General features: G+C 42.5%; 1 protein-coding gene across 4 annotated transcripts in view; it reads right to left on the bottom strand.

Annotated features, from left to right (window-relative positions):
- Positions 1–20,820, bottom strand: part of add1 (adducin 1 (alpha)) — a 143,374-nt gene that overhangs the window by 38,858 nt on the left and 83,696 nt on the right. For all 4 annotated transcript variants that reach the window (XM_067982427.1, XM_067982426.1, XM_067982430.1 and 1 more), the window contains exons 4-9: positions 18,177–18,328; positions 13,334–13,414; positions 12,782–12,931; positions 8,492–8,635; positions 3,182–3,280; positions 185–361 (exon numbers count right to left, since the gene is read on the bottom strand). In XM_067982427.1, the coding sequence (XP_067838528.1) occupies positions 185–361; positions 3,182–3,280; positions 8,492–8,635; positions 12,782–12,931; positions 13,334–13,414; positions 18,177–18,328 (803 nt within the window). The remainder of the gene's footprint in view (positions 1–184; positions 362–3,181; positions 3,281–8,491; positions 8,636–12,781; positions 12,932–13,333; positions 13,415–18,176; positions 18,329–20,820) is intronic.

Raw genomic sequence — 20,820 nt, 5'->3', positions numbered from 1 at the left:
ACTCCCTCAAAAGTACAATAAAGGTGCTATATAAATGCAAGTTAATGTAGAAAAGGCACTTCACAGAGGCATAAATATACCTGCATCTTTATTTGAAACTGTCTCAATTAGTTTAAGCGTGTCATTGAAACACCACTTGTGGTTCTACTGCTAAAATAAAACAGCTTTCCTTTGTCGCACTTACCAGGTTATCCAACATTCTCATTAGGGCTTCAAATTCTTGCTCCCCAATCAGCCACTTTGGGTGTGGACTATTTTCGTCACCCCCTGAAGACTCAGGACAGCGAGATTTGGCTTTGTACTTCAAAGGATCCAACAGAACCAAATTGTCAGGCCCTCCAGCACTGGCCATTGTACGCACCTGGAAACAGAACAGTATTTAGGTTTTAATATTGGAACTTCTGAAACTGTTCCTTCACCCTGATCCATGACAACCCCTCTTACCAGTGCAGTGCAGTATGACCAGAGACATTCCTTCCATCCCCCCACCAATGACCCCCAGAAGTCAATCATGTACTCTTTGTTCAATGTCTATAGATTTAATATTTTCAACATTTTGAATGAGAGTTTTAACTGCAATAATGCCGATTAATCTAACTATCCAGCTAACAGAAAATTGTCCTGTGTAAAAATGGTTTAATAACAAACAAATCAATAAGCAGCTGAATTACTCTTGACTGTTTATTACTTGCAAAAATGTTGGATCCAATCAGCAGTAGTGGTATTACTTTATGCTACATGTTTTCAAGACTGTGATGATGGTACCTTGGAAAGGACCATCCACAAACAAAAAATTCAAACAAGCAGAGCCAGGATATGCAATCAGGAACAGCCCCAGGAAATAAAAACTGCCACTATCCTAAAGAAAACAGATGGGGCCATTTAAAAAGGAAATCCTGAATTTTGGAGTCACTATCAGAGAGAGTTGTATACCTAAATGGTCTGAGTTGTGCACCCAAATGGTTTTGAGTCAGAATTGGTTTTTCCCTAACGAATTTCCTAATTTTGGTCTGAATTAGTGTGCTATAGTTGTTACTTTACACTTACAATCCAGTTGAGTGAAATTATCCCTTCAATGTAGTCCAGTTGCTAATGCCATTTTTCATCCAGCAAAGAAAGTGGCAATGTTCTGTAGAATACTTAATGTTGATATGAGGCACAAGATAGCATGGTACTGCCAATTGTGTAAGATGGCAACATCAGTTTCCTGTAATTGCTAGGATTACCCAACTGTTTACAAGCTCTTATTTTCCTATGCTTTGTCATAGTATCATGATAGGTACAGCACAGGGGGAGGCCATTCGGCCCATCGTATCTGTGCCGGCTCTTTGAAAGAGCTATCAAATTAGTCCCATTCCCCAGCTCTTTCCTCAAAACCTGTAAATTATTTCCCTTCAAGTATTTATTGTGATTTGTTGCACCAAGCACGTGAGGCTTTGTAAATTGGCAGAAATTCACTTTGCTTAAGGCGTAGTTAAGTGTCCCTTACACAATTATAACCTACTCAAAATCTAAATATTAAAGTACAGTATCTTGTTCAATGTGGCTAAGTACATGATAGGGCATGATCAGCTGTGTGATACAAGTATAAAAGAGGCAGAATGCCCTTTAAGCCCCCTAACTTGGATTAGTACTGAGGTGTGACTAAAGATAAAGCAGAAAAACCAACCATGCTTACACATGTTTCCATTCTTCCCTCTCCTCCCCCCAAAAAAGGATAGAAAATATATTGAGAATTCTTCACAAAGTGAATTTGCACAGTGGAATTGGTAGAGCATTCTACGTTCACTCTTTCCTCAAGCCGGACAAATAATCAGATCAAATTGTTTATTATTAATGTGGCAAATTGAATATCATCATAGATTTGGGGGAACAAAATCTAAAGCGTAATTGCCAGGAAGATACCCAGGAAATTTGCCAAAAATATGCAATTAAGAATTTATAGAGATACTTATCCAGTGAATTGCTGAGCAAAACAGACCATGAAGGTCCCATCAAAAGCAAAATACTGCAGATGCTGGAGGTCTGAAATAAAATCCCATGTTCGATTTTTGGTATTTGCTGAGTTAGCTGATCTTGTCTGCAGGAAGCTACAATTGGTCTCAGTATTGCTAGGCTTAGGGGTAGGGAAGGAAAAAGAAAACCCACCAGAAGTGCACACGTAGATATTAAGCAATGCCGGGATTGAGCTTAACTTATGTTTTCCTCTCCTTCACATGAACAGCCTTCCAACATTCACACATTAGTCGTGGCTATTTGGTGAGATACCAAAGGGTGTCTGGAATCATATCCCAGCAAGCGGTGGAGGAGAGGAAATTGGTAAGAGGACGAAAGAATAATTTATGCAGAGTGAATGAATAGTTCTCATTTCAAAAGAAATTCATAATAGCAAATTTCTTTAGTAGTTTAAAAATTGTTGGTGCTAGCACGGCTTGGGCAAATTTACTCACCCAGGCACATTATTGTTCTGGAGGCTGCTAAACAATACAGAGCCACTTCCTAGTTTGGTACATAAATCACTTCAATCATCAATATTCTGGCCATTGATTGGTTTTAAACAAAATAGTGTTAGAAGTATTTTTGGCTAATCACAGTTCATTTTCAAAAGTTGTTTCCACATCTAAGATAAAACACGGGAGCCAGGAAAATTATAAGGGCTGGAAAAGGCAAATTCAATATTAAAGTATTGTGAAATGAAAGTTAATAAATTAACAGGGAAAATAACGAATGTGAAAAGAAATGAAAATGAAAGTGAAAAATGACAGGCGGGTGAACAACACTGAAGTGTAGAAAAGTTACCTTCAATTATAATTGTATTTTAGGGCTAAATCTCACATTTGAGGAGCTTTACTATTGTAATATGCTTGCTTCTTTCAGTGTTACAAAACTGTCCATCCTAGGAAGACTGAAATTTTCTTGGAGCCACTGGCAAATGTTTAGTTACTGAAGTAATATTAACATTCAGGCAACATCATAGTAGAAGGGTGCTTAAAATGCTTCTTTATTAACATTGGGTTTCAAAGAAAACTTCAAGGTCATCTGTATTGTACTTCCACATATCACATTATATGTACATATACACACACACATAGACACACACACACACACCTTTTTTTTTGCAATTTAGCATCTAATTAATACAGGAAATGCTTTAGTTGACTGTTAGCTTTCAGTCTCCTACCTGAATTTCACAGGCCACAACCAGATTGTGAATGTAATAGAAAGCTTCCTCAATAGTTTCTCCAACGGCAACTAGACCATGGTTCCTTAGAATGAGCACCTGGCAGTAATGAAAGAGCAATTTAAGCAAGTAACATTAACAAGATCTTGTCATCTAATGATTAAAATAGCTTATTAAAATAAGAACAGTTTGCAGTGAGCACATTTTTTTTTGCTAACAAAGAATACCATGGCTTGGATATGAATTTATGAGTTCTTAATGAACCGATGAATTATGTTTTCTTCTAATTATGCTGTACTAATATTAATGCAGAGTTAAATTACTTAAAACAGTAACCACTGACTCAGTGGTCAAGGCTAGAGTCGCAATGATCAATAAGGGAAACCAACACTATATGATGAACCTCTAATAATGCCCATCACGGGGTGGCGGGGGGGTAAACCTCTCAGATAAGCAAGCATATTGGCTTTTGTCTATTTTCAGAGGAGTTCCACATCTTATCCTTAACCATCCAGCAGAGAGAAGGAAAGAAGTGTTTACCCTCAGCTGGCATAGTATGTTTTGACCTAAACGTAAGTAAGCTCATGACTGAATTTAAAGTTTTGTAAATTTAAAATGAGAGAGGGACAACTATTGAAAATAAAAAGCAGTATTCTATTATGCCTGTTGCCAGCACAATGAACCTGAACTTTGAGTTGTATTTGATAACCCATGCAAAATCTATAAGATAAAGTGTATTGTTCATGCTTGCAAAAACAAAGTACCATACACTTTTAATTTCTTGAATGACGACCCCACTTCAGAATGTTTTTTTAAAAATGGGTGAAATTCATAATAGAATTGCATAATATTTTATTGGTAACATATGCATCAGAGAGCTATAATAAATGTAAATATGAATCTAATTTCTTATAAGGCAAGGAAATAGGATTCAATTAGATAGCTCAAGTTGAAGATTCAATACTGTCACAGGCTCCATGGCTGAATGGCTTCCTTCAGTGCTGCATGTGCTAGGAATCTATGAGCGCTATTATAGGTCTTTTTTCCATATCTGGTCAAGAGATTGAACATGTCGTTCTGAAATCATTCAATGGGAGGTGAGCACAAGTGGCCCAGGCAACTTTCCCTCCAGTTTTCTGTCATAGAAAGGCTGAGGGGGTGGGGGGTGGGGAAAGAGGGAAGAGAAAGAAATACCTGGGGCCCGATATTAACACCCGCTATTGGGTGCGTTCCTGGCGGGGAGGCTCTGAAAATCGGGGAATCCCGGAGCGGGTCGGGAGCCCGGCTCCAACCCGCCCACTTCCGGGTTCCCCACAGACACGCAGACGCGCATGTGGGACTCCTGCAGGCAATTAAAGCCGGTGGGGTGCCACTTGACAGTATTTATTGCGCTATTTCAGGTCGTTAACAGACCTGATTAAGGGAATATGTCGGGAGGGGTGGGATTTTAGAAACAACTGGGACTGTTTCTCGTACTGGGGGAAACACTCCCAGTTGAAATGGACGTGTTGCAGCTATCAGCCTGTGGCAGCTGCAAAGGTCCATTTGACAGGTGGGGCGGGGGGGACCCTCACTCATTGCAGAAGGCCACTCTGTCACTTTGGACAAAGTTTGGCCTCCACCACCCTCCTCCTAACAATCAAATTCACAAACTTGCACACTTACCCCGGGGTCCTGACACATGTACCTACCTTGCGGACCCCCTCAGATGTACACCTTCCGGATGGGGGCCGCCCTAGCTGCAGTCATGACCTCCTCGGAGGGCGAACAGCATCACCAGCCTCACCGTCCACCTTTGACACGAGGAGCTCCACAACACAGTGCTGTGACACATCCACCTGCACAGCAGGAGGGAGGGCAACCGCAGACAGAGATGCGTCGCAGAGGGCACTAGCCTCGCCACAGGGTCCACAGACCGAGGCTCAGCTTCCTGGACCTCTCTGAGCAGCAGTGCACACGGACGCTCACAGTCACTCGACATGTAGTCGTGGACATCTGCAGCCTCCTTTATGCCGAGCTGCTCCCGGCTGGCCCGAGCACCATCTTCTTACCTGTCGCTGTCAAAGTCACCACTGCCCTCAACAACTTCTTCTCCACATCCTTCCAGGGTGCCACCGGGGACGTCGCCGACGTCTCTGTCGTCTGCACAAAAGAGCCCTGCAAATACACCTACACCCACTCTGCAGTGACACAATGGGTGGCATCAGGTGTGGGTCTTCATTGTGATCCTCAGGAAAGGGCATTATTGCACAAACCAGACAAGATTCGCAAAGACGTGACAGTAGTGGTGCCAATATAATATGTGATGTGAGTTGGTCAGAAATTAAATAGCAGTAAAAACCATGACAAACCCTCAAACACCCTTGTGCATCCCCTTCATGCTCACGACACGTTTGCCTTACGCTTCCTACTGCACATGTGATGCATGCCCTGTGGCTGCAGCACGGGTAGTGGCAGGTTGAGTGAGGCTGACCGTGAAAGAGATGCATGAGAGGGTGAGTATGAGATAGAGCCATGAGATTGTATGAGGATTGGGTTGAGTGGTAGTGGCGGGATGAGTACTGGCGAGGTGAGTAAGTGCAGGTAAGACGAGGATAAGGTTTGAGTGGGTGTGAGGGGTGATGTGACAGAGTAGTGTTGGCAGTGCAGAAGGAGATGTGGGGTGGAGGCGGTGATGTGGCAGACGGAGTGTAGGGAAATGAGTAAGTGTACTCACTTCGGCTGACCTACTTAGGTCATTGCAGCACCTTCTGCACTGTACGCAGGTGCGTGATATGTTGGTGGTGCAGGTGACCTCCTCTGCCACCTCGAGCCAGGCCTTCTTGGTGGCAGAGGCAGGCCGCTTCCTCCCGCCCGCCAGGGGGTTGGGGAAGACCTCTGTCCTCCCCCTCCTCCCATCTAATGATACCTGGAGTGAGGCATCATTAAACCTGGGAGCAGCCTTCCCCCTGGGCTGCTCCATGCTGTACTTTTTCCTATTTCTTACAGCATCAGTGGAGGACTGCCCTTTTAAATAGAGTTCCTCCAGCTGACAGACCTTACTGCGCATGCACAGTCAGCCCAACACGCAGCTCAGCAGCGGGGAACCCAGAAGACCAGGTAAGTGGATCCAATTCGGCTGCGATCGCGCAGGGGGCAGACTGATTTCACCGGGCGTGTCGCCCCCCCCGCCCTCCTAATATCGAGCCCCTGGTCTCTGCTCAACACCTGCACTCTCACATCGTGTATAGCAAAATTCCCTCCATTCTGTCCCATAACACGCCTCAGCTCCAATTTCAGATCATCACTCAACTGTACTGGTATGATATTTTTCCATTTCTCACATCTGCCATTTCTGAGTGATGTTGCCAATTTAGTGCAAATTAGTGTTGAACTAGGAGCAATTTTGTGCTGTGGACACATGCTCACTAAGAATTGACTGAAACTGCCTAAACAAGTCACACAGGTCCCTTACAGCTGTCAGAGGAGACGATTACCAAACCCAGTGAAGGGTCTAAATAACCACACCATCCAGCCCCCTATTCATAGTGATTTTTACAGTCCTAATCCATCAGACTTCAGTTGTTTTTAATGCACAAGTTGCATATCATATATTGCTAGCACCGTCATTTATTGATGCACGTAACCTTAGAGGGCTAAAATTTCACTGTATAATAAGTTCAAAATGAAAAACTTCAGTTTTGACAAATTGTTCCCAATTTAAAGATGGGTCTAAAATTCAGATTGTCTTCCTTTTAAGTCACATTTCCACCTCATCAAGTAGTTATTGTCCACAGATTTTTACCTGGAATAGTTTAAAGCTGGAAATCAGTTTTACTTTTTTTGTTCTTTGCTCCAATCTACAAATAAACCTTGAACGCAGGGCTGTTTGCACTAAAATGATTCAGTTGAAATTATGTCCACACTGCTGAAAATAAAGTCCATAATGAGAAGACAAACAGCAGGATTTTATCCTAAATTAAATGCATATTTATGTCTAGGTCTAAGTAATCAGTGCACATGCAGTGTGACTCTTTTTATAAACTAATTTGGGAAGTCATACAAGAATGTTTGTTATGAATCAGGTTTTTAAAAAAAATATAGGTCAACTGTTAAGAAGAAAGTTCATGCAGAAATAACAGGTTGTATTTTGTTTCCCATCTGTTTTTGGCACGTGGGCAACACTAACAAGGCAATATTTATTGCCAATCCCTGGTTGCCCTGAGGGAATTGAGAGTTAACCACATAGTGGGATTGGAACCACATATAGGGGTCCCTTCCCGTTAGTGAACCAGTTGGGGTTTTTATGGCAACCTGGCAGCTTTCATTGTCTTTTCCTGGTGCCAGTCCACAAATTACTAAATTATTGAATTCAATTTTACAATTTGCCATGGTGTGATTTGAACTCACGACCTCTAGGTTGCTAGTCCAGTACCATAACCACTAGGTTACCATACCCTGCAGTACAGAGCTCTATACAAGGAATCCACTGTAATTCTACCGCTACAATGGTGTACTGCTGCAAATCTATTTCATCCTTTATCCTTGAAAGTAAGGCAATTAAAAAGTAAAATTGTTCAATTAATACAAATAAACTGTAATAGGGGAACTTCCTGTTATGTTATTCATCTTTAACAATCAAATTTGTTTTATATTAATTTTGATAGAATAAAAGTGAATTCACTTGACATGCTTTTTGATTTAACCTGATTAGATGCACATGATTCTTGCAGTACAGTGAAACTTAACTATGAAAAATGATCCAAATATATCTATAGCATGAATTTAAATAGCAAAGTGGTGATTATGCCTACTAGCAAGATTGAATTTTAATGAGATATTAATGAGAATCAATTCAGGCAGCAACCCTCCCTCAACACACTGGCCGCCTAATAGCAAAATGTTCAAGAGATTACCGAGATATATGGAGTTGACACACACTCAGCAGGGGCACCTAGTCTTTATGAATGGAAATGCTTTCAGATCTTCCCGTAAGTGAAGTCAGATAGGACTGAAATTCATGACTCCGTACTTGAATTATAAATTACAATATTTTGCTTGAAATTTTAGACAATCTTTTGGGCATCAACACAGGAGATCAGTCATACCAAAATGGACCAGTATTTTGAAAAAGCAAAAGTATTAATGGCACCCTACGTTCAAAGAAACCATTACTGCTGTATTTTTCACCAATATGAGAATCACACCTTGTAAAGACCATCTTCTGAATAACGGCAGTAAAAGATACTTGGATGGTTTCAAAAACCTGCCACACACATTTTCTACCACAAGCAGAGAGTTAAACTATTACTTCATTTAAATGAAGCTGACCTTGTTTTTGGGGCCCAGATTTTTCTGTATTAGTATCTTTTCTCCCTCATCCACAAGGATTCCATGGTAGTCATGGTAAGCTACCTCTCCAAGGGCCAATGCTTCAGGAGAGATTGGCAGTAGGCCACACTTCATTGCAGACACCTGATACAACAGAAGATAACTGGTTAACCATCTGCAAACCAGTGTTTGTGCAAACCCACAAACCATATTTAATCAATGATTTTGGGAGAAATCTTCAAATCATCTAGAAGTACACAGTGGTTTCTGTTTTTAGAATACTACCTTGCTTAAAGTAAGAGTTTCTGAGAAGCCTCACCAATTAGCATCCAGTTGAATTTAACAGAATAAGTCAGCTGTTTCAACAAAAAGCATAATGTATTTTTACACTGTATGCCAGTTGGTCCATATTAAACCACTTTTAGAAATAAAATTTAGCAAATAATCATTTTTTTTCCCAACATCACCAAGCTCTGAAACACACTAAAAAGCTAGACATTATTAGAGAGCATCACAGGAGATCACCAATCAGTTGCTGCACAAAAAAAACCTGTTCTTGTTAGTTGCTGGAAGCACAGAAAGAAATTATACTGGGGCACAATAAGCAGTCACAGATTTTACCATAGACTAACTAATACTCCAAACACCCTATTTCAGCAGCAATAATAAATTCCATTAAAGCATCTCTATACAAGAGGCAGAGTTCCAGGCCATGGCACCTCCTGATTGAGAGTTCCTTAACTGTGATATTCCGTGCAGATTTCAAATCGACAGAGATTGAGCTACAACAGCTCATACGTAAATGGAACACAGCTGCCAAATGGGGCTACAATATTTCAGTCTAATAGAACATTAAAGTTGAAGAATTGGGTCTTCAAATTTGAAACAAGCTGGTTAAAAAGGGTTGTGAGGACGTGGAATGTACTGCCCAGAAGGCTATAGATTCAGAATGAATAAAGGTGTTTAAAAAAAGATACTTACTTGGGAAGCAAGGGTATTAAAGGATATGAAGAAAGGGTGCAGAACAGGGATTAAAAAGAAAGCTGCCATGGCTATCAAAACAAACAGGTTCGATGGGGCTAATACCTATTCTTGTTCCTATAATCCTTTAAGTTGTTGATGATGACAAATAGGGCAGAGCTGCCTTAGTTCGGGTTGAAAAGTTGGAATCACTATCATTTATTTACGCCAGGGCAGATCAGATACAATTATCAAGCCAAGAAGCTGATTTTTGGCTTTTGAGTATCATGTTCAATGTTTCTCCATAGTTATTGACTTTTCACATCTGTCTGTTTCTGAAAATTAGATGTGGAATTAACTATCACGTAGAAGGTGGTGTTAATAGCAAAGAGAACACTGCTGAAGATATACATTAAAAGGTCAGAAAGAAGAAGGCTTCTATATGCTACATGAAGGTCTCACTTGAAAGAGTGAATCACACTCTACATAGTCTATCTGTCTTACCCAACTCAATATTACTACTACAAAATAACTGACAGATATTTCATATACATTGTGCTATTTCACAATGCTGCAAGATAGTAGATGCATTGGTATTAATCTTCCAAAATTCCCTAGATTCTGGAAGGGTCCCATCAGATTGGAAAATAGCGAATGTAACACCTCTATTCAAGAAAGGAGAGACACAGAAAGCAGGAAACTACAGGCCAGTTAGCTTAACATCAGTCATGGGGAAAATGCTAAAATCTATTATTAAGGAGGTTATAGCAGGGCACTTATAAAATATCAATGCAATCAGGCAGAGTCAACATGGCTTTGTGAAAGGGAAATCGTGTTTGACTAATGTTTAGAGTTCTTTGAGGAAGTAATAAGCAACGTGGATAAAGGGGATTCTGTGGATGTGGTGTACTTAGATTTCCAGAAGGCTTTTGACAAGATGCCACATCAAATGCGGCTACACAAAATAAGAGCTCATGGTGTAGGGGGGTAGCATATTAGCATGGATAAAGGATTGATTAGCTAACAGGAAACAGAGAATAGGCATAAATGGGTCATTTTCAGGTTGGCAAGATGTAACGAGTGGAGTGCCACAGGGATCAGTGATGGGGCCTCAACTATTTACAATCTATATCAATGCCTTGGATGAAGGGGCCGAATGTATTGTTGCTAAATTTGCTGATGACACAAAAGGTAGGTAGGAAAATAAGTTGTGAAGAGGACATAAGGAGTCTGCAAAGGGATATAGATAGGTTAAGTGAATGGACAAAAATTTGGCAGATGGAGTATAATGTGGAAAATGTAAACTTGTCCACTTTGGCAGGAGGAATAGAAAAGCAGTATATTATTTAAATGGAGAGAGATTGCAGAATTCTGAGGTACAGAGGGATCTGGGTGTCCTAGTACATGAATCACAAAGTTAGTATGCAGGTACAGCAAGTGGATTAGGAAGGCAAATGGAATGTTGTAATTTATTGCAAGGGGAATGGAACATAAAAGTAGAGATGTTTTGCTACAGTTGTAGAGGGCATTGGTGAGACCATTTCCAGAATACTGTGTGCAGTTTTGGTCTCCTTATTTAAGAAAGGACAAAATTGCTTTGGAGGCGGTTCAGAGAAGGTTCACTCGACTGATTCTTGGGATGAGGGAGTTATCTTATGAGGAAAGGTTGGACAAGTTGGGCCTGTATACACTGGAGTTTAGAAGAATGAGAGGTGCTCTTATTGAAACATATAAGATCCTGAAGGGATGTTTCCCCTTGTGGGAGAGTCTAGAACTACAGGCCACAGTTTAAAAATAAGGGGTCTCCCATTTAAGACGGAGATGAGGAGAAATTTTTTCTCTGAGGGTTGAGTGTCTATGGAACGGTCTTCCCCAGAGAGCGGTGGAGGCAGGGTCATTGAATATTTTTAATGATGTGGAGATGCCGGTGATGGACTGGGGTGGACAAATGTAAGGAGTCGTACAACACCAGGTTATAGTCCAACAGCTTTATTTGAAATCACAAGCTTTCGGAGCTTTGCTCCTTCGTCACCTAAGAATTTTATACGTTTCAATGAGATCACCTCTCATTCATCTAAACTTCAGAGAATATAGGCCCATTCTACTCAAACTCTCCTCATAGGACAACCTTCTCATTCCAGGAATCAATCTAGTGAAGATTTGTTTCACTCCTTGTGCAGGCAAGAAGGACTAGGTAATGCAGGAGTCCCCTGAGTGCACTTCACTCTCTAACTCTTCATTCATACTGGTGAGAGGGTTCCTCTGGGCAGTGCAGCCAGAGCCAAGTCCACAGCACCATGGGTAGCTCAGCTGCACGGGGTGGGGGAGGAAAAAGATCAGGCAGCAAGTGATAGGGGATTCTATAGTTAGGGGAACAGTCACGGCCACAGATGTGATTCCAGGATGGTATGTTGCCTCCCTGGTGCCAGGGTCAAGGATGTCACTGAGCGGCTGCAGAACATTCTGAAGAGGGAGGACGAACAGCCAGAGGTCATGGTCTATATCAGTACCAACGACATAGGTAGAAAGAGGGATGAGGACCTTCAGGCAGATTTTAGGGAGCAAGGAAAGAGATTAAAAAGCAGGACCTCAAATGTAGTAATCTCAGGATTACTCCTGGTGGCATGCGCAAGTAAGCATTGAAATAGGAGGATAGAGCAGAACAACCCTAGGATGCAGGCCATCGGGTCCAGGGGATTTGTTGGCTTTTAGTCCCATTAATTTCTGCAGTGCTTTATCTTTACTAATCTTAACTGCTTCAAGTTCCTCATTAGACCCCTGGTTCCCCACCATTTCCGGTATGTTTTTTGTGTCTTCTACTGTGAAGAGAGATATGAATCTCTGCCATTTCCTTATTCCCCATTATAATTTTGTCTGACTCTGCCTCTAAGGGAACCTACAACCTACGTTTATTATTGCTAATCTCTTCCTTTTTACACACTTGTAGAAGCTTTATATTTCTTGCTAGTTTACTCTCATTTTCAATTTTCTCGCTCTATCAATTTCTTGGTCATCCTTTGCTGATTTATAAAACCCTCCCAATCCTCAGGCTTACTGCTCTTTTTGGCAACACTATAAGCCTCTTCTTTTAATCTAATACTATCCTTAACTCTCTAGTTGGCCACAGTTGGATCATTTTTCCAGTGGAGTTTTTATTCCTCAAGGAAATATGCCAGGATCAGCCATGATCTAATTGAACGGCAGAACAGGTTTGAGGGGCTGAATGGCCTACTCGTGTTTCTATGTTGCTATGAAACATTACATGTAGAAAAATGAGAACGCGATCTAAATTCAAGCAGTCTGAAAAAATGTGGAAAAAATGGAACCTACTGCAGCTCCAGCTGGTGTGTGAATGTGTACAATGCATCGGACGTCTGGTCGAGTTGCATAGATGGCAGAGTGCAAGGTAAAGCCAGGCTGGCTTATTCCCAAATTGGTGCAGCCACGATCAATTATATCACCTTGAAGATTAACTTTAACCTGTAAAGCACAGAACAATTAACACTGCTTTCACAGATTGTCACCAAGTCTAACATCTGTTACCTTAAAGAGAATCTTCTGAGTGTGGCATTTTCAAAAGACTAAACTCAAGTTTAAGTTCTGTCCACACTCAGTGGCGGTGTCAGCAGTGCATCATCTTGGATGAATTTCGGTAAAGGCAGCTTTAAGAAAAATAGAGCCGCCCATGACAGGTGGTTATTAGGAATATGACTAGGACAGCGCTATTTTTGGGAATGTTCTACAGGTTATACATGTTTGCAATTGACAGCAAGTCAAGAGAAATACAAGCATTTCCAAAATAAAACTGAATGCAATACTCTTTTTACATAGTAAGACTCACTGAATAGCATTTAAAACTTAACCTTGTTCCTCCTTACTTACCAGGCTGGATGCAGTGACCTCACTGTAAAGAAGGCCAAAAGGGACAATGAGGAAATGTTCCTGCTCGGAGCTGACTCGGACCTATAGGAAAAAATGACAATCAATAAATTGCCTTTATTTATAACTACCTAATCATGCTGTGAGCAATAAAATCTGCAAAATGCTTTTAAAGCAGTAAATCTGCCCCTGAGCACAGCTTTGCATCGAAGCAAAAGTTAAAATTTTATCCATAGTAATGTGTTTTCAAAGAGGCAAAAATGTTGAGACTTAGGAATTCCAATTCCTGCCTTAAACTAAGGGTTTCATTGTAAATAGCTAATTAAATGATTGACATAGTCAAGTGTTTATGGATCTCCCGAGGAGCATCAGGTCACAGCGCTGATTTATCTATATCACTCTTCAGTGCTAATTCAGTCAGTCAATACAAAACCCTTATAATCTGGGGATGTGATAAAAGTTTGAGATATGTGGTGAGAGATACTGAAATATTTGTTGATTGGGAACCAGTAGGAAAAATGTGACAGAATTTTTATACACTTTAAATTTGTCCATAGTAAAGTGTACTCTACTCGGTCTTGGTGTCGCTAACAGTGAGTTGCAGGATGTACTGTGTTATGCTCCATAATGTAAAATACATCTGGGTCATTGATTTATGGACATTGAATAAGTCAAAATTGGAGTATTATATGATTTTTGGTGTATTTTTAGCATCAAGATCCATGATTATTGTTTATATTTATGTGCAAACTGTAAAATCAATGGCCTTGATTAGTATTAAAAGTTCATTTAACTATGTAGCTCATTTTATCTCAGCAATTTTAAACCCCAGGGTACAGAGGAAGATAGTAGGCAAGATGTTGTAGGTTGCAGGAAGGTAAGGAGGTAGGTTGTTGGAAATGCTTGTAGCAGTAAGTGGGGCGTTGGGAGGGGAGGGAGCCACGTAGGATGATAGGCCCACTTCTAACCTTACTACAGCCTATCTGCTGCTGAAACCCTCATGTACGCCTATGTCCCCTTCAGACAATTATTCCAATGCTCTCCTGTATGGCCTTCCATCCTCCACCCTCCTATAAACATCAGTGTAACCAAAACTCTGCTGCCTGTGTTCTATTCTGCATCAGGCCCCGCTTGCCCACCACTCCTTTCCTCGCTGACCTACATTGGCTCCCAATGCTTCAAATTTAAAATTCTCATCCTTGTGTTTAAATCCTTCCATGGCCTTGCCCCTCCCCTCTCTAATTTCCTTCAGCAATTCTTCCTCAAACTCTCTTTCTTCTGACTCCAGCCTCTTGCATCAAAGTTATCAAAAGAGATGTGGAAGTTTCACAGAAGATCAGGCACAGCAATAATCATTTCACATAATACAATGCAGCAATGAAAACTTCCTCAGGTAAATTAGGTTCTGCACATCTGCTAATTCAGTATGGGCAGGCAGTTTATATTTTACTGCACAGGCTTCAAGGAAATGTATCTGTTGGGAGTCCAGCTACAAAACGTTCTGACAACAGGGCAGATTTCTCACTCTCATTTTTGCAAGCCGACTTTTTTCACTGTCTCCTTAAGTTCAACAAACGAGAGAGTTCTACCACACAGAAGGAACAAGGTAGAAATATGTTCTTAGTGCTCTGAATAGTGTTCGTTTTTCACAACTGAGTATTCAGCTCAACTAACTCCGTGTTAAAGATCTTATTAATTTGATGCAGGGGTACGGTAGCATAGTGGTTATGTTACTGGTAATCCAGAGTCAAGAGTTCAAATCCCGCCACGGCAGCTGGCGAATTTAAATTCAACTAATTAAATAAAATCTGAAATTAAAATACTAGTATCAGTAATGGTGACCATGAAACCACTGGATTGTCGTAAAAACCCATCTGGTACACTAGTGCCCTTTATGGAAGGAAACCTGCCGTCCTTACCCGGTCTGGCCTACATGTGACTCCAAACTCACAGCAATGAGGTCGATTCTTAACTGCCCTCTGAAATGGCCTAGCAAGCCACTCAGTTGTACAATCTCGCTAAAAAAAAATCATAAAGAATAAAACCGGATGGACCACTAGGCACCGGACATGACAAAGGCAACCCAAGCCCAGTCGACCCTGCAAAGTCTTCCTCACTAAAATCTGGGGACTTGTGCCAAAATTGGGAGAACTGTCCCACAGACTAGTCAAGCACAGCCCGACATAGCCATACTCACAGAATCATAGCTTTCAGCCAATGTCCCAGAATCTTCCATCACCATCCTTGGGTATGTCCTGTCGCATCGGCAGGACGGCCGACCAGAGGTGGCAGAACAGTGATCTACAGTCAGGAGGGAGTGGCCCTGGGAGTCCTCAACACTGACTCCGGACCCCATGAAATCTCATGGCATCAGGTCAAACATGGGCAAGGAAACCTCCTGCTGATTACCGCCTACCGTCCTCCCTCAGCTGATGAATCAGTCCTCCTCCATGTTGAGCACCACTTGGAGGAAGCACTGAGGGTATAGCAAGGGCACAGAATGTACTCTGGGTGGGGGACTTCAATGTTCATCACCAAGAGTGGCTTGGTAGCACCACTATTGACCGAGCGCTGAACGATATAGCTGCCAGACAGGGCCTGCGGCAGGTGATGAGCGAACCAACACAAGGGGAAAAACTTACTTGATCTCGTCCTCACCAATCTACTGTTGAAGATGCATCTGTCCATGACAGTATTTGTAGGAGTGACCACCACACAGTCCTCATGGAGACGAAGTCCCGTCTTTGCACTGAGGACACCATCCAACGTGTTGTGTGGTACTATCACTGTGCTAAATGGGATATATTCAGAACAGATCTAGCAGCTCAAAACTGGGCATCCATGAGGCGCTATGGGCCATCAGCAGCAGAACTGTATTCCAGCACAATCTATGACCTCATGGCCCGGCAAATTCCTTACTCTACCATTACCAACAAGCCAGGGGATGAACCCTGGTTCAATGAACAGTGCAGAAGAGCACGCCAGGAGCAGCACCAGGCATACCAAAAAATGAGGTGCCAACCTGGTGAAGCTACAACTCAGGGCTACATGCATGCTAAACAGCAGAAGCAACATGCTATAGACTGAGCTAAGCGATTCCACAACCAACGGATGAAATCAAAGCTCTGCAGTCCTGCCACAACCATCTTCAGCCAGAAGTGCCAAGCGGATGATCCATCTCTGCCTCCTCCCGATATCCCCACCACCATCACAGAAGCCAGTCTTCAGTCAATTCGATTCAATCGACGTGATATCAAGAAACAGCTGAGTGCACTAGATACAGCAAACGCTATGGGCTCCGCCAAGATCCCAGCTGCAGTGCTGAAGACATGTGCTCCAGAATTAGCTGCGCCTCTAGCCAAGCTGTTCCCATATGGCTACAACACTGGCATCTACCTGACAATGTGGAAAATTGCCCAGGTATGTCCCGTCCACAAAAAGCAGGGCAAATCCAATCCGGCCAATTATCGCCACATCAGTCTACTCTCAATCATCAGCAAAGTGATGGAAGGTGTCATCGACAGTGCTATCAAGCGGCACTTACTCACCAATAACCTGCTCACCGATGCTCAGTTTGGGTTCTGCCAGGACCACTCGACTCCAGACCTCATTACAGCCTTGGTCCAAACATGGACAAAAGAGCTGAATTCCAGAGGTGAGGTGAGAGTGACTGCCCGTGACATCAAGGAGCTCTAGTAAAATTGAAGGCAATAGGAATCGGGGAAAACTCTCCAGTGGCTGGAGTCATACCTAGCACAAAGGAAGATGGTAGTGATTGTTGGAGGCCAATCATCTCAGCCCCAGGACAATTGCTGCAGGAGTTCCTCAGGGCAGTGTCCTTGGCCAAACCATCTTCAGCTGCTTCATCAATGATTGCCCCTCCATGATAAGGTCAGAAATGGGGATGTTCGCTGATGATTGCAGTGTTCAGTTCCATTCGCAACCCCTCAGATCATGAAGCGGTCCGTGCCTGCATGCAGCAAGACCTGACAACATCCAGGCTTGGGCTGATAAGTGGCAAGTAACATTCATGCCAGACAAGTGCCAGGCAATGACCACCTCCCCTTGACATTCAACGGTATTACCATCGCCGAATCCCCCACCATCAACATCCTGGGGGTTACCATTAACCAAAAACTTAACTGGACCAGCCATATAAACACTGTGGCTATAAGAGCAGGTCAGAGGCTGGGTATTGTGCGGCGAGTGACTCACCTCCTGAATCCCCCAAAGCCTTTCCACCATCTACAAGGCACAAGTCAGGAGTGTGATGGAATACTCTCCACTTGCCTGGATGAGTGCAGCTCCAACAACACTCAAGAAGCTCGACGCCATCCAGGACAAAGCAGCCTGCTTGATTGGTACCCCATCCACCATACTACATGTTCATTCCCTTCACCACCGACGCACTGTTAGTGCAGTGTGTACCATCCACAGGAATGCACTGCAGCAACTCGCCAAGGCTTCTTCGACAGCACCTCTCAAACCCGCGACCTCTACCACCTAGAAGGATAAGGGCAGCAGGCACATGGGAACACCACCACCTGCACGTTCCCCTCCAAGTCACACGCCATCCCAACTTGGAAATATATCGTCGTTCCTTCATCGTCGCTAGGTCAAAATCCTGGAACTCCCTACCTAACAGCACTGTGGGAGAACCTTCACCACATGGACTGCAGCAGTTCCAGAAAGCGGCTCACCACCACCTTCTCAAGGGCAATTAGGGATGGGCAATAAATGCTAGCCTCGCCAGCGATGCCCACATCCCATGAACGAATAAAAAAAATTTACAGGAGATATATATTTAACTTTTTTTTTTTTGAGGAATATGGGAAACCCAACTTACTGTTAAGTGGTTGTAGATAAGTTGTGACCATCCAAAGAGGTCTGCCAGCCTGTGAAAGGCTGCCAGCTTACAACGCAGCAATTTCTCTCCTTTCTCATATGCCACAGATTCAGACCCTCGGAGATCATTCACAGGAGTAACCATTCCAAGACCTAAAATAGGAATATGTGCAAAATTAACAGTACAAGCATTTTGTTAACAAAAACATTCAGTTGAAAGAAATCTATTCAGCACAATATTTTACAATTATAATTCTTGAGCAGCACCAAAACTGATTCGCTACTAGTTTACCAGAAGCAATTTAAACGTATGAAAATATGGCCTTTGATGTTGTATTTCTTGCAATTCAAACACAGCAGACCCAGTCAAAAAATTCAAAGAAAAGTTCACTCACTGGTAGCATTCTCACTTATAAGTCAGAAAATTGTGGGTTCAAGCCCAATTCCAGGATTTAAGCACATGATCTAGGCTGACACTTTTGTGCAGTACGCATTGTCCAAGGCCCTGTCTTTTGGATGAGACGTTAAACCAAAGTCATCTGCCTAGTTCAGGAGAATATAAAGATTCTATGGCATTTCTCCAAAGGCGGGCATGGAGTTCTCCCAGTGTCCTCGCCAATACAACACCATCAAAACAGACCAACTGGTCATTCATCTCATTGCCGTTTGTGGGACCTTTCCGTTCACAAATTGGCTGCTGTGTCTGCCCACAAAACAGAAACCATGGCTTTGAAGTGCTTTGCGGCGTCCTGAGGATGTTCAAGGTGCTATATAAATGCACAGTCTGTCTTTTCCTATATACTTATTACCCACAGCAAATTTGTTGTCGGGGGTAATTAATAATCTTGACCGCTTTTTATTCTGTGATCAGCCCATCGATCTTCCGAGGGAGCAAGAGCAGAAGAAATTAACAGTAGCAGCTTATCAACTCATTAGACTATTTATGTCTGTAAACTACCGAAAGAGTTTGCCCCTGACATATTGGCCAAGTCGTCAGTACAGTCGTAAAGTGGGGTCTGTTTTCAACAACAATCATCATCTTCGACTACAAAGAATCATTTATGGTACCCAACAGGAACCACTTCAGCTGGTTCACAACTTTTGTTTTATTTGTTCTTGTGACATGGCCAATGCCGGAAAGGCTGCATTTATTACCCATCTTCAGTTACCGTGAGAAGGTGGTGATGGACCACCTTCTTGAACTGCTGCAGTCCTTATGGTGATGGTGGTCACGTGATAGTGGGTAGGTGGTCCAGTTGGGAAGCTCCAAGATGTTGGTGATGGGGCAATCAGCAATGGTGGTGCTGTTGAAGGTCAGAGGGTGGTGGCTAGGCTTTCTTTTGTTAAAGGCAGTCATTATCCTGCACATATGTGGCAAATTGTTACCTGCCACTTGTCAGCCTAAGCATGGCTGTTGTCCAGGTCCTGTTGTAGCCTGGCATGGGCTGCTTCATTATTAGACGTGTTAGAAATAGAGCTGAACACTTTGAAATCATCAGAAAACAGCCCCACTCCTGACGTTATTAGGTCAATTTAACGAGTGCACTACAAACAGTGGCAGTGAGAAAGATAAAGCAGCCAAACAGCATGGCTACCAACAGAGTGTACTCACACACTTTGCTGTACTCAATATGGCAGCTTTGCTTACACTTCTTGTTTTAAAAACTATGCATGCACAAACTCGCCACACGGAACCTTACAATCCAGAGGGGCCATTCTTTGCATGCTCTTTTCTAGAACAATTCAAAACTAATCCCACTGACCTGCTTTCTCCTCATACAGCTATCTTCCTCGGCTTCAAATATTTACCACTTCCCTTTTCCTTAAAAGATACAGCAGTCTGCCTCAACCACTCTCCATTGCAAAGCATTCCATTCTCTACCAACTCTCCGTAACTGCATTTTCTCCTAACCTCTCACTGGACACTCAGTGATAAATTTAAATTGGTGATCCAGTTTTGGAAGTTTCTCATAACTATATAGTTTCCCCCTCAATGGCATCAACCTGGCTTTACTATTTGAACCATGTCTCTGCTTAATCGTGGTGACATCCTTCACTTTATGCCTTGGTCCTTTATCTTAGCTTCTCAACAATAAAATAAAACTTGTCTTGCAACGTCCCTCATTTATCTAGCCTGAGATAATCTCCCTGAAATATGTTAGTGCTATAGACAATACAGCTCTCTTTTGCATTGTCCATTAGCCATGCATTTGACAAAACTTGCAGCCGCTTGCTGTCCATAAGACCATAAGAAATAGGAGCAGGGATAGGCCATTTGGCCCTTCGAGCCTGCTCCGCCATTCAATGAGATCATGGCTGATCTGATTTTTACCTCAACTCCACTTTCCCGCCTTTTCCCCATATCCTTTGACTCCCTTGCTGATCAAAAATTTGTCTAACTCAGCCTTGAATGTATTCAATGACTCAGCCTCCACAGCTTTTTAGGGTAAAGAATTCCAAAGATTCATGACCCTCTGGGAAAAGAAATTCCTCCTCATTTCCATCTTAAACGGGCGACCCCTTATTCTGAGACTATGCCCCCTAGTTTTAGATTCCCCCATGAGGGGCAACATCCTCTCAGCATCTACCCTATCGAGTCCCCTCAGAATCTTGATTGTTTCAATAAGATCTCCTTTCATTCTTCT

This window comes from Heptranchias perlo, chromosome 4 (genome assembly GCF_035084215.1).
Source record: "Heptranchias perlo isolate sHepPer1 chromosome 4, sHepPer1.hap1, whole genome shotgun sequence".
NCBI classification, from domain to species: Eukaryota; Metazoa; Chordata; class Chondrichthyes; order Hexanchiformes; family Hexanchidae; genus Heptranchias; species Heptranchias perlo.
This window is presented reverse-complemented; position numbering and strand designations above follow the sequence as displayed.